Genomic DNA, 14999 nt, shown 5'->3' on the forward strand with positions numbered 1-14999 from the left:
AATGACATATGACACCAGGATGGGGAAGAAGCCAGGGTGAAAAGTTTCTAAGCTGACTATTAAATAGATGTAACTCACTGATGAGTGTACCCATGTGGGATTTTAATTACTCAGACATCTGTTTAGCGAAGTGTACTACTAAATAGGGATCAAATACAGAGATCAAATTACGTGGGGAGGGGAGTGGAGATGACATTCATGAGTCAGAAAGGAGAGCAATCGGCCAGGGGAAAATCAATCCTGGCTTTACATCTCACCAACAGAGAAGCAATTATTTTAGATGTGGGACTGGTTAGCATCCTAGGTCATGAATTTAATTAAATAACCCTCCTCGAGTGGCAGAAAACAGAACAAACCACTGTATTTAACTGTCGGTAAGACATGTCACAAATAAGGAATCCAAACTTCCCCCTTTTTTTTTCTCTCATAGATTTGCTGTAGTTTTTCTTAAATTCACAACTTTCTTCCTTTTCCTAATTTAGCCTTTCTTTTTCACTGGCATCAAGTAAACTTATTTAAATAGATGACTTGAACCTGTCAGGATTTATCTCTTATATTTTCACAATGGGATACTTAGCAAAATGGTGGAGGGGGGGAGAAGAGTTAAGGATCATGTCTCCATTTGAATCCCTTCCTAGGCTCAATGAAAAGGCTAAGAATACACAGAACTAGCTTGGAATCAGAGAAGACTCTGTGTCCCTCTCACTGGTCATTAGTTGGCACCTTGGATAGGTAAGGCAGGAAACAGAACACAAGAGTTCAGTTGGTTCGAATAAGAACTGTAGGAAACTTCCCTAAGCAAGGAGAGAAAGAGCATTTTTCTGTTGCTTTTGAAATGGATTTTTAAACTCAGCCTCACTCAGTATGGTCCTTTGCAGTCCTGGCTGAGCTCCAGTCAATTGTCTGCTTGGGCAGTTTCTTGCCCACAGTTGACAGGGAAGAAAGGCAAAATTTGTTTTTAGAGCTTTCACCCCAACTCAGTACTCAGCTTTCCTTCCCCTTCCCCACTACTTTGCTCAGCAACCCAGTTCTTCCAGAGCCCAACTCAGGTCTACCTGGTTTCCTCTAAAATGCCTTTCTTCTGTTTGCAAATAACAGAGACCAGCTGGGGAAAACCTAAGTAAAAGTATAAATTTACTGCAAGGATATTCTACTCTAGCATCTCGTGGAATTCAAGGGAAAGTTGAATAAACCAGTCTTCCCCAAGGTGGACAGGACAGGCACTGGAAGTCCTCAGTATCTCAGAGGCTGAAATTCATTAATCCCTCCAAAGGGCTGCCATTTGTGACTCAGCTACCAATTCCAAAGACTCAACCATTGCTTCCTAGCTGTGTAAATCTAAAATTCCCAGGAGAATCTGATTGGTAATTATGCACCAGAGTATGTATTCAAGCTCAAGCTTGGGTAAACTCTGAAAATCATCCTACAGTATAGGTTCATTCTTTCCAAACTGGTCCTTTTACTACCACTTTAAAGTTCCTAAGAAGAGTGGCTTCAGGCCCTGCTAACCTTAGCTGAGTAAATGTGGCCGACAGGACAACCAGATTCCAATGCCCAGTGTAAACAAAGTGGCAGCAGCCCTGACAGAGCAGAACTTAGAAAGAGCCCATTCTTTTTGGATAAGCTACACTTTAAAAGTGCCTTTGCCCAAGGTTGGAGTTGTGGCTCAGTCAGAGTGCTTGCTTAGCAAGCACAAGACTCTGGGTTCCATCCCTAGCACCACAAATAAAATAAAAGTGTCTTGGCTAAAATTTCCCTCAAGAGTTGCCAGCAACTGGGAAGGCTCATGGAACTCTGTAACCTCAAAAACCAATAATTAGTTCTTGATCACCTACCAAGCACCAGCCAAATATGCTAAGTGTTATGCTGAACAGAAAGATGAATCAATTGGTTGCATGTCCTAAATGTGCGTAAACCTAGACATGTATCTCTTGTACCAACAACAATCAAAGGGCTTCTGAAAATAACTTTTCATATGAATACTGGGTTTTTAAAACTCCCCACACTTAGATGAGAAACCTAAAGATTCTGACTGAACTGTGAGGCAACACCACTGTTAAGGAGGTTAAGAATCCACTCTAAAGCCTTCATTAGATAGGCTATGTCAGATTAGAATTGAGAGAGCTTCTAGGTTAACCGAAGCCAGGTGACTTGGAGGGTGTGAAATTACTTTTTGAAAAATAACTAATGTTTTTCCCCCCTCTGAACCAATTTGATAACTGAATGTAAGTTCATTTTTAAAAATTCTAGCCATTTTCCTAACGTTAGGTAAAAGCATACTTTGAAAGATACTTATTAGCTAAACTCATGCAAGAAAGACAGGATCTTTTAATTGGCAAGGACTGCTAAGGCCATGGAGGCTACCCTAGGCCAGATGTGCAAAGTTTAGAACTTTGGTTTGGTCTTAGATCTGAGAATATTTAATGTTCTGGTTTGGTTGTATTCCAATTTGAACTAGTTGAACTAAGTGTGTTCTTGATTTTTTTAAATTCATATTTTTTTAAGATTTAGCAAATTATTAAGATTCCTTCTGATTGAGAGTTGAGGATTTAATTCAGTTCATATTTGTGATAAGGATATAAAAGTGTGACTCAAAAATTGCAGCAGCTGGAGTCTGAGTTGCTCTTGGCCCTGAAGAGAGGATATGAGAGGAGCTCTAAAGTATTTATTTACTTGTGTGTGTGTAATACTGGGGATTGAACCCAGGAGTGTTCTACCACTGAGCCACATACGCAGTCCTTTTTTATTTTTTATTGTAAGACAGGGTCTCATTAAGTTGCTGATGCTGGCCTCGAACTTGTAATCCTCCTGCCTTGGTCTTCCAAGCCACTGGAATTCCAGTCATGAGACAGTGCACTAGCTGGAGTATTTATTATAGCTCACCCCTTGCACTGCTTAGCTCTACTTGCTTCTTATATTAAGTTCACTCAGTGCCCAGCATATTCCAGGATTCTTGTTGGCCTTTATTACTAAGGACACTTAGAAGGTTAGTGGGAAAACTATAGTCACTGCAACTGTAACAGATCTCAAGCCAGAAGTAACTGATTCATCATCTCTCTCCTCCAGGCTCCCCCCCACATCCTTCAAGTGCTTCGTCCTGAGCTAGCAGCCATGCTGGTCTAGCCAGATTTCCTGGTGAGGTGACTAGACTTTCATATACCCGGCTGCCATGCCTATCCCAGACATGGGCTTCTGTTCTTGTATGTTTTTAGTTAAAACTAGGCATGGAACAGCAAGAGATAAAACAGCAGACCCTCCATGTACCTAACATTCTTCCCTTCCTACATTCTGTAATGGAGACCTCCCTCCTCCTACTGATCAATATCAATGATTTCTGTTAGTATACAACTCCTTTCTGGCTGGTCTCTTGGCATAAGGAGACAAAGTAACTGAGTGGCAACTGTACTGCACTGAAACTGTGTCCACTCATGAAGTATTACCCCTCTGGGAACCAACACCTTTTAACTCATAGACTCTAAAGTTTGAGGGATAAGAAGTACAAGTCCTCCATTGTACCACCGGGAATGATAGAAGAACCATGCCTATTCTCTAACCCCACTCCCAATGGTTCTAAGACTCGTGTATTCTGTCTAATGGGGACATTGCATCATATAACTAACTGGCACTGATTTAGGGTGGCATCTCAACCGGTGGGGTATTATTTCCAAACTGGAGTCTCAAAAGAATGGTACAGAATGGTCCAAGGCAGTGAATATGTGATCTTATGTCTAGTGGTGCTGGCTGAGATCCTTTGGATAGGAAAGGCAAAGAATATGTAACAATCCCAGTCAAGATGAATTCCTGCCTCTCTCAGGGTAGAAGTCCACTGAAGTTGACTCACCTCCAGATGGTTGGCTGGACAACTGGAGGGACAATGCTATACTGGGGAATCAGCATTAGTTTTTTGTTATGATGAGTCAGACATTTGGTAGCAGCAGTAGCTGGATCAGCCTCAGTGAATGGAAGTCTGTGTTCTTGGGCATATACATAGCCATCATCCCTGCCACTGTGGCTACTCCATTCATATTCCCATTGTGCCAGCACTACAGTGACCAATGATGGTTGATGACTGGTGTACATGGCTGAGTCATGAATGTTACTTTTCCCCTTTTTAGTAATGAGTGATTTGTGGGAGATTAATATGGGACAGAAAGTTCTTCACACTTATGTTTATATTAACATTTCTCCTTCTAAGCCCCTAACCAAACTTCTGCCCCATTTACTACTGTCCTTGAGCCTGAATATTTGAGCTGCTCTTCGTTCAATATGAAGTATATGACCAATGCATCACCAGGAACTTTGCCCAGTTGGAGGATATTTCCCCTCATCTCTCTTTTTCAAGGTCACCCTAAACAAGGTTGCTATGTAGCAGCATCCATTTTTGTATTACAGTCTTAGGAGTCTATGCTTACATTCATTCTTCTATTTGGATTCCCAATAACTCTCCCTGGCTTCCTTTCCCCCACCAAATCCCTCTAATACCAATACCACAGGGTCTGCTGTGGGATATGACAGGGATTATTGTGCTAGTATCAATATCTGCTGCAGAGCTCTGTTACCTAGTAACATAGTTGGAACAATATTCTTAAGTGCTAGGAAGTAACTACTGAATATATTTGTTGAGGTGTTTCAGCTCTGTTCTGCCATGCCAACCTCTTCTTCAGACAATGGCTTCCAAGCCTGAAAATGGACTTAGGTCTGGAAACTTGGCTATTGACTGTGACTTTTTAATACTACAGCTCTCCTGAGGACTCCAAACTATGCATTCTTGATTTATTTTTACTTCACAAACAGATAACCTTTGTTGATTACCCATTTATCTTGCTTCTAGAACATTGAGTTCTATTAACTGTCTTCAGAGATCCCTGTGGATTAGGTCACTGGCTGCAACACTAACCTTGCCCCTAATTTCAATAACTGCACAACTTCCTCCTGACAGTTAAATACTGCTACCAGCCTCTATTGTTTCAGGACCCTACCATCCTTATTTCTGAGAAGGAACCCAGTCCTGTGACAATGTCTCCTCTAGTCAACCCCTGCACATAGGAGAAAGCCTCCACTGAGGTCCTCAGTGACTGTTGCCCTCTTTAACAAAGCATTCCTTATCACTTTGGTAAGCAGTGTGTGCCCTCTCGGGAGCTTCCTAAGATCACAGCCAGCTGGTGGGTTTTCCATCCCCACACAGGGACACTTCAGGTTGCCCCCTCCTCTCTGAGCCACTTGATACCTTTCCCCAGACTGCTGTGGCAGTTGTGCATTTCCACCTCATTTTACCATGGGCTGTTGATTCCTCCCAAATTCCAAGAGCCATCCTGGCACCTGCAGTCCTTGTCACTGTAGTGTATTCTATACTCTGGGAGATTGCTCCCATTCTCAGTATACTGTCCTTTACCCACTATTAGTCTTCTCCATGATTGTACTGCTAGGTCTGAAAATGAGCCATTTTTTTTCTTTAGGACACAAAAGAGTGCACATACCACACTACATCCCTTTAATAAGGACTAATATGGCTAGAAGATATACCCCAGCCCAGGTGTGTGGAGCCAGGCAGAAGTGCTTTCCAGAAATCTGCAGTCTTGCAATAATATATATATATATATATATATATATATATATATATATATATATATATATATATATATATATTGCACACATATATTTATTTTTTCATCCAATTTTAAAATCAAAATGAAAAGGCTATATGGGTTTTCCAAAAATGTGCTTTGCTTTTGATGCATAAAATATGTCCCCTTATTTGTTTTATAAACACAAGAGTAATGGTTTAATTAGTATCTTTACTAACTTAAATCACAGGTTTTATCATAGAACATACTTTTCATTGGGGGAAATGGGAAGTGAAGGAAGCTGAGAGCACAAATATTTCCATGTTTTGTAGCAAAATGCTAATTTCAAAAATTGAGATTGACTTTGGCTTTTTAATTTTTCTAAATGAATCTTTATATAATAGCTATCTAGAATTCTGTCCAAATCCCATTTACAAAAATAAAAAGGAGAGTAGCAAATACAATTTATTGAGCACTTATGTGCACAGCTGTTCAGGTTGTGTACTATCCAAGGGCACCAGCACTTCTTGGGTGGTGTGGTTTACATATTAGACATCATGGATTTGTGTATTTATAAAGAGAATTTTCCAGCAGATGGCAGTAAAGTGTCTTACTTTAACAAAATAAGGCTATTACAATAATTTCTGCCAGATAGAAATAAAGTGTCCTGAGGACTGAACATCTTTTTCTATTTACACAAAGATATCATATAACCTAATACCAGCACTGCTTACTGCACACCAAGCCCTGTGCTCAGTCGCCCTCTAATTGCAGGATCCTATAAAGTGGGTGTTGTTACTAACTTGCCCATGGCTACTAACTCTGGGTATAGTAATTTTGAGATTCTAAAACAGGTCTGGTCTCTTTTGAGTCTAGTCTGTTCTCTTCCACCCTACACTATGATATTTCAGAAAACTAATGCCTGGGAACATGAAGAGACTTGACCACAGACAGAGGGCTGCCTGGCCTAACACATGCAGGTACCCAGAAGCCTTACCTCTCAGTCCAACCTGCCACTACTTCATGCTTGCCACAGTGCTGGGTGACACTGGGGACTGACAAAAAAGGAGCAAATTCACTCATCTAAGAAAATGATAATGCTTGAGTTATCAAAGTTAAAAATGGGAAAATGATGATACTCTTTTTGGCCTTTTAATGACATTTGTATGATTTGAACACTGTACATGCCACAGAAATAAGGAAAACAGAAAACTCAATATACCTTACAATAGTTCTCAAAGAGTTGGACTCTATATCCAAAAATACATTTTAGTATAAATTTGAGAGGGCATTATAAAAAATTCTATATTCCGGAAAAATTGAGGTTCTATTTACTGTATAAATATACCAACCACTTTGCAATAGATGCATTAATAATCTTAATTCAGCAGTTTTTTAAATCTACTGTAGACAACATATCAATCGTGAACAAAAGAAATCCAGTTATAAATATTTTATATTGATTCCTAAATTAGTCACTGGGAAATACTTTTCCCTAAACCCACTGACATAAACAAAAGAAAAACTGAAAACTCCATCCTCTGCAAAACAAGCAAATGTTGTAACTCTTGTTTTTTATCTTAAACCTCATGTATACACTGAATACATTTTGCCAATTTTCTTTTTTAACCTTGAAAGGCTTAGAGAGCTATTTGAAATTGTGTTGATAATGACAATTCTTTTCCAGGTTATAAGATCTGGGGTGATATTTTTGCTTTTCTCTTCAATTATATTATCTAAACTTTTCAAAAGATTACTTATTGATATATACAAAAACAATAAAACCCACCATTGTTCTTTAAAGCAGGATCACTGAATATTGGTCTAATTTTTTGGCTTAGCCTATGAGGCATCTTCAAAACAAAATAATGTAAGTATTTTGATTTCCACAAAAGTAAGTGTATGGACAAATCTAATTTTAGAAGTCAAAAGTCTTTTAACCAACTGGTATATGCAACAGTTACAAAGACTGTCACTTGATCCTTTCAAACCAGTATTTCCTAAACAGTGGTTTTATGGCAAAATCAGTCCCAACATTTGCTAGCACCTATCTTAATCAAAGGGCTGGCTATTTGAAAACACATTAGAAAAATCTTGGAGATGGCCTCACCCAAGAATTTAAGGTCAGGATTTATGTTAAGCAGGACCTCAAATCAAGTTTAGAAATAGGCAAACCTTTCATTTTTTCTTTAAGGGAAAGGGTTTTCTTTGAGAGGAAAGGGTTAGAAAAACAGGTCAATGTCCTGTAAATATGAGGTTGTCATTTGTTTTTATATGTAAATTAAATATGCCTGTTTTGTGTTCAGTGTCTTGTGGCTGTTCTACTTCCATGTCTGGGGAAATGTGTTTATATTAGAAAACTCCATGAGGGCAGGAAATGTAGTTTTTCTTTATCATAAATTATCTGGCTGAAACTCTACTTATCCAAGAGTGTGGTGCATGAAGGGATAATGCACAATTGCCCATCAAAATGTGTAGACTGTCATTGACTATCAGATTTCCTATAAATCACACATCATGTTTATATAAATTGAACAATTGCAAAATGGTTACATGAACCATTGCAAGTTATTTTCATAAGCATCCTTAAAGTAAACTGAACAAGTATTTATCAGGCTTACCACTTAACAGACTAGTTTCTAGGTTAGTTTCTTAAAGAGATGTTTCAACATCTCTTTCAGGTACCAACTCATTTAATCTATGCCCCCAAGAGGTAAATTGCTTGCATCTATAATAATAAGGTTCAACCAAGTCTATTCCTGAACTGAAGTCCTAAAAACAGTTTGTATCAGTGAAATAATTGAATTTTAAATAAACTGCAAGGGGTTGGGAACAGTGGGACAGCAGTTAGTTTACATAGAGAATTGGAATTGGTACAACTCAAACCAGGAACGAAAATATCAGAGGATATCATCAATGAGAGACACTATTTTTGCTCTAATACAAATGAAAAAGTTTTTTTTTTATTAAAAAACAAAGTAAAGAAAGCTTCATGTTGTTTAAAGTGTTTTATGTCAAGAAACACTTCAAAGCATAAAACTTCCAAATTGTGTATGATCAAATTACAAACACACCTGAATAGTATTAAATATTTATTACTTTCTAGTTTAGTTCTATATTTTATATGTATGAAATGATGCATAATGTTTTTTCATATCAAGTACAAAGCACAATTTCAAGAAAACATAGGACAGTCACCATTCCAATCATATCTGAGGATGTTTTAACCTATATGAACTAGTTTCCATCATTACCAACATAGTCATCATAAGAAAAACAGTCTTAAAGAAAAAAGATAAAAACTACTTTTACTTTCTCAAGTTATTAAAGGCTTATAAGACAAATGAGATGGGAGGAAAGAAAGTAAGTTATAAAATTGGTAATAAAAGTTACACTTTCTGACACAAGGAGTGAAAGATATTGCTACAAGAAAACAAAACAGGCCCCAGAAAGTATTTAACAATGAATCCAGGGACTGGAGGTGTAGCTCAATGGGAGAGCACCTATTTAACATGTGCAAGGCCATGGGTTCAATCCCTAGACTAAAACAAAAAAATGAAATCACTTAGCAATCCTAGCCTGTCATAAGGGGGGAAAATGGGACAATCCTTGTGTTTGATGAATTTTAAAAGACACAACAAATTATGCACTATTTGGAAATAATGATGACAAAGATGAGTCCAGAAAAATGCCAAAATTAAATGATTAGGTTCCTTTTGTGGGAGGTAGGGGGTGAAGAATCCAAAAAGAAAACCTGAAAAGAAAAACAGATTGGACCCATGGTGTCCTGGGGGCTCTCCAGGTTGTCACTTTCTCTGAAAGTCTCCCAGAAAGATCACCATAAACAACATTCCTTTTAGATTTAAAGGCACATACAAAACAAGACTCCCAAATCCAAAGATTCCCCAAAGTCAGAAAAATACTAGATAAGGAAAAAAAAAAAAACAATTCTAATATTCTTTTATTTAAAATTTTATTAAAATACTCTTTAATCCCTTTACAGCTTCCTAAGTGAAAATGTATATAAATTTGAGCCTATAGGTATTCTTTACAAATTATTCCCTTAAATCCCTAAAAAAACATGTAGCTTTGAAATTTGGGAAAGTGAACAACCTAGAACAAGGGAATACTGACAGCCATTTTTTATGCCTGCTTCCTTGTTTATTCATGAACAAAGCCAGCCCTGTGTAGGATAAGGAACACTTTAGGTAAAAAGAACTTCCAAATGTTGTGATAAAGAGAAGGGCCTTCTTAAATTCTTAACCTGACAAGTTATCCCTAGATTCTGTGAGTTTAATGCATTTATGCAACCAGCATTGGAGTCCTGTATTCCCGTCATCAGTTTCTCTTTTAACTATTTTTCTTCTAGATCCTAATGTGTAATCTGCAAGATCAGTTTTTCCTTGCCAAAGGAAGTTGGCCAAAAAAACATTGAACGTTATCTCTTACCTCTGTGTAGTTGGAGGGGGTATGTATGTATGAGTGCTGTTTAGCAGAAAAATAACAGATACCTTAAAAACCCTTTTATGTCTTTTTAAATCTACCTTTAGAGCAAATACAAATCCTATGCATGCAAATGAATATGAATATTTCCTCATGTATTCAAGCTACTAATTTTTAAAGTATTGCATAAATTTAGAAAATATTATCTAAAGGTATGTCACATTGAATAAATCTAGAATGTACTTAAGTTTGAATATTTATAAAGAACTTTAACAATTATAACAGTAATCACAAATTCTCTGCTGTGAATTTGAGTATTAATATATAACTTTGTTTAGTTGATAAGTGGTTGATAGCTGTCCACTCTCTGCAGAAGTGTCTCTGAATATCCAGGGGAATAGTACCTGGAAAAGAAAATTTGCTATTAGATATTTATTAAAGTCAGCACAGTGGACATAAAAAATTTATTTAAGGAGTTTATCTGAAATAATTCTGTGAATAAAGCCTCACATAAACCCTGAATAATTGTGTTTTAGTAATGCTTTATGAATAAGTTTAGAGAGATTCAAAGAAGAGAGTATCAGTTCACAAATAGCAAAACACTTAGGGAATATAAATATAATGGCAAAAGGGATGTCTTCCAAGTATGAACCTTTGATCCAGTGACAGTATCTTATTACAGAGACTTTATTATACCAAGTGAGTAATGTTGCTTTAAGGGTCATAGCTGATAGATTTTTTCATAAATTAGACTATATAACTTATTATCAATAATCAAATTCCACATTGCCTTAGAATTCATTTCTCTGTGTGTGTGTGTGTGTGTTACTGGAGATTGAACCCAGGGGCCTTGCACGTCTGAAGCAAAGTGTTCTGCCTCTGAGCCACCTCCCTAACGCTGCCAGCCCTCTTAGTGAATGCCCATAAAAACAAAAATTGGGGGGGAGTAGAATTCATATTGAAGAAGTATTTAATAAATGGTTTACAAATATTTATATCATATATATTTAGAATTAACCATTTTCATTAGTTCTTGGGCATATTTAGTACTATGAATTTATATCTATACACTGAACATTTTATAAAAATTTTAATGTAAAAGTATTAAATATATTGATTAATGCATTGTTGGATGTTTGATATGCCTGGAAAAAATTTGCATGTATGTAAAAACATGTCAAATAAAATTTGTCAGGCATTCTGGAATATGATAGATTTAAAAATCTAAAGTATAATTTAAAAATTTCCAATTCACTCAAAATAATTAAGCTTCTGAAGTATTTTCTCTAGATAAAACCTATTGTTAGGGATTTGCTTTGCCCTTTGTTACTTATCTTTATGCCTAGATGCTTGACTTAAAAACTCATAATTTGTATACACTTATTTGTTCCATGATTTGTCAAGTTAAGCTGAACAAAACAGGGATCTGTTTTCTCAGTAGTATGCTTACACACAGTCATAATTAAACAGAACATACATATATACATACATACATAAAAAGCTACCTTAAAAATGTTTCTCCTCAAAAGGCCTGCTAAGCTTGAAAAAAATATTTCACCATTGGATTTCTTTGAAGTGTTCTTGTGCTGAGGAATTCACAAATATTTCTCTCCTGGTCTGAGTTAGTCACAAATTTTAAAGCAGGCCTCACTTTCCTAAGCCTTATAAATGTGTCAGACACAAGAAAAGTACATTCTGTATAAATGCAAGAAGTTTGCTGGGCATGGAGGCATATATTAATAATCCCAGCTTTTTGGGAGTGGATGAAGGAGGATTACCAAGGTTGAGGCCAGCTGGACAACTTAGGCAGACCTTGTATCAAAATAAAATAAAAAGAGCTGGGGATGTAGCTCAATAGCAGAGCATTTGCCTAGCATGTGTGACCCTGGGTTCAATCATCAGTACTGCAAAAAAATGAAGGCTAGAAACAAAACTTTTTTTTTAATCTTTAAAATTGTACTGTTTAATATGATAGCAACCACCCACATGCGGCTGTTGAGTACTAGAAATATGGCTACTGTGTTTGAGGAACTGAATTTTTAAATTTAATCTCAAATTCAAAATTGGCAATTAAATTATTGAAAAACAATTAGGTATATTTAGAATATCTGTGAGTCTACTTTTTTAAGTGCAAATTTTACATAATCTAAATATAGGTCAAGTATTTCCAGTGAAATTTAGCATCTGAATTAAGATGTGCTGGAAGCAATAAAATATTTCTAAAATATAAAGTAACTTATTTATAATCTTTTATATTTGATTACAAGTTGAAATAAAAACATTTGGATATATTTTTGACTAACAAAAATATATCATTAGAATTTATTTACCTTGTTTTGTTTTGCATTTTTTAATATAGCTGCAAGACATTTTGAAATTACATATTTGGCTCACATTATATTTCTATTGAACATTGTTGTTTTATAATAAAGACCCTCAATAAATCAATTAGGATCTGCCAATAATTCTTGAGGTTTTCCTTGGCTCCAAACTAACTGCCATTGCTGTACCTCTTTCCCAGAGATCTCAGAAACCTTATGATCCCCACAGAAAAGAAAATGTGCTGGTCACTTTCTCCCCTCACCCTTAGCAGAGTAGACACTGAGCACTGCCTACCTTCCCATAAGTGCATACAGATGTGTCTCAGAATATAGGTCCATAAATAAATATATATATTCTAAGTTGTTCATTAGCTGTCAGAAAGTCCCATTTCAACTATAGTCTATCTGATGTTAAGGAATTCAAACAGATTTTCATCAGGAAAAGTGGAACTCTACCTTAGCAACCAAATGTAATCTAAATCAAACCAGAATAATCTTATGTCTTTTATTAATGCCAAAAGAAACAAAAATTTGCTTGATATGTTTTTTCATCAAAACAGTGACAAAAAATAAATGGCCAAGAACTGCTACATAGTTTCTCTAATATTATTATAACATTATATTTGATTTAGCTGATAATAATGTTTATCTTCAAGAGAATGAAAAATAGAATAGAGTTGCAAAAAGAGGATGATAAGAAATACTTACTGGATTGAAATTTTATGTGTAAACCCTTTAAGCATTCTTATTTAATTCTATTAAACAGGTAATTATCTACATTTTATAGATGCAGAAACTAAGGCTAAAAGGTTTAAATATTATATCCAAGGTCACACAGTAAGCAGATGAAACCAAGACAGACACCTAGGTTTGTTTGACACTTAAATCTGAGCATGCAGCCCTAGTTCTCATCAAAGAAGCAAAATGAACGCAGCCAAAAGAGCAAGAAATTCCTTCCTCTCACTTGTCAACCACTGCTATTCTGACTTACCTCTATAAACACTCTTTAAGAATGGAAGTGAATTAACTTTATATAAGACCTATATAAAATTGTATCATAGCAACATTATTATATTGTTTTGAAACAGAAATATACAGAATGGCAGACTGTGCTGAGGCATCCTTCCCCAGATGAGATGGTTGCCAAAAATCCACTTCCCCTCCCCAGTGTGGGCAGAGATACAGAACACAAAGGAGTTTTTAAAAACACTTGGCTGTGGAGTGGGCCCAGCCTAGACCTTTGGTCTTCTAAGGCCTACCTTAAAGATTACTAAAATTGGCAATATGAAATAAATGTTTAGGCTAATAATAGATGACAATGTATCTACTGATCATCTTTTCTTACATTAGTTCTAAAAATTAGCTATAAAAGTTCTAAAAGTTGTCATCAAGTGATTCTTGGGAAATATATAATTACAAAAATAGAAACATTTTAAAATATATTTGTCTATTTTCACAGAAAGACAACGTTTCAAAGATTCTATAAAACACTATAGAAGCTAATGCTTAAAAAACACTAGAAAATTTTTAAAAGTCAGCCAACCAACATTCCTCAAGATAATTACAAATGTTTAAAAGGATACCCCAGATGACAGAATGCAAGTTAACTTTTACAATGGTATTTTTACAATGCACCAGATTAAATTCTTTTTTTTTTTTTTCTTGTACCAGGGATTGAACTCGGGACCACTGAGTCACATCCCCAGCCCTTTTTTATAGGGTCTCACTAAGTTGCTGAGGCTGGTTTTGAACTTGTGATCCTCCTGTCTCAGCCTCCCAAGCCACTAGAATTATAGGCCACCATGCCCAGCCAGATTAAATTCTAATTGGACAGTTTTTAATTTCCCTCAGTGCTCAATTTAAAAATATGGCTTAAAAGGAGTAAAAAGAAAACTTCTACTCAAGAAAGTACCTTAACATTGATAAATTCTAACACATAATTCCATTTTGGAATCTTTTAATTTATTTGCCTTTTTCCCCCAATTTTTCTTTAATTTTTTTTTTTTAGAAAATTGAATTGGGAGTTATCTTAAACATATAAAACAGCATTCTTCCTGCATGGACATATATCCCAAGTATAAAAATTAATGTAACAATATTAATAAAAGATTTTTTGAGGTGGATACTGGAGATTGAACCCAGCAGCATTTTATCACTGAGCTATACTCCCAGCCTTTTCATTTTTTATTCTGAGGCAGGGTCTCATTAAGTTTCTGAGGCTGGCCTTGAACTCAGGTTTATCCTGCCTCTGTCTTCCAAGTCACTGGATACAGGTTGTACCACCACACCCAGCTGAAAAAAGATTTTTATAATCCCAAATTTAGTGGTTTCATACATATTTTATGCTACACAAAAACATTTGTATATTCTCTGTATAGTAATTATACATGTTATGATATATTGCTCTTCTGATTAATATTTTCGAAGCTGGTTTATTAGAACTCTTTTGGGAAAGGAGTTTGCATAAGCCTCCCAAAGGTACATAAACTTTCAACTCATGAAAGAATTTTCTATCTGAATATACATGAACAGAAAACACATTTTATCTTAACTTTTTTGTGTGCTTTAAAAATTATTGTTACCATATTATTAAAAATTATTGATATTAAATAGAATAAACTATAAATTATATATATGCTATAACATAAAAAAACTGCAATTTATATTTTTC

The 14999-nt window shown here is 35.8% G+C and overlaps 1 protein-coding gene across 4 annotated transcripts in view; it reads right to left on the reverse strand.

Annotated features, from left to right (window-relative positions):
• Positions 1-10250: 10250 nt before the first annotated feature.
• The window catches only part of Spag6 (sperm associated antigen 6), a 63327-nt gene continuing 58578 nt past the window's right edge, over positions 10251-14999 (reverse strand). For all 4 annotated transcript variants that reach the window (XM_071619702.1, XM_071619701.1, XM_071619703.1 and 1 more), the window contains one exon: positions 10251-10411. In XM_071619702.1, coding sequence (XP_071475803.1) covers positions 10342-10411 — 70 coding nt within the window. In that variant the 3' untranslated portion in view covers positions 10251-10341. The remainder of the gene's footprint in view (positions 10412-14999) is intronic.

The sequence above is a fragment of the Marmota flaviventris genome, chromosome 12 (assembly GCF_047511675.1).
Source record: "Marmota flaviventris isolate mMarFla1 chromosome 12, mMarFla1.hap1, whole genome shotgun sequence".
NCBI lineage: Eukaryota > Metazoa > Chordata > Mammalia > Rodentia > Sciuridae > Marmota > Marmota flaviventris.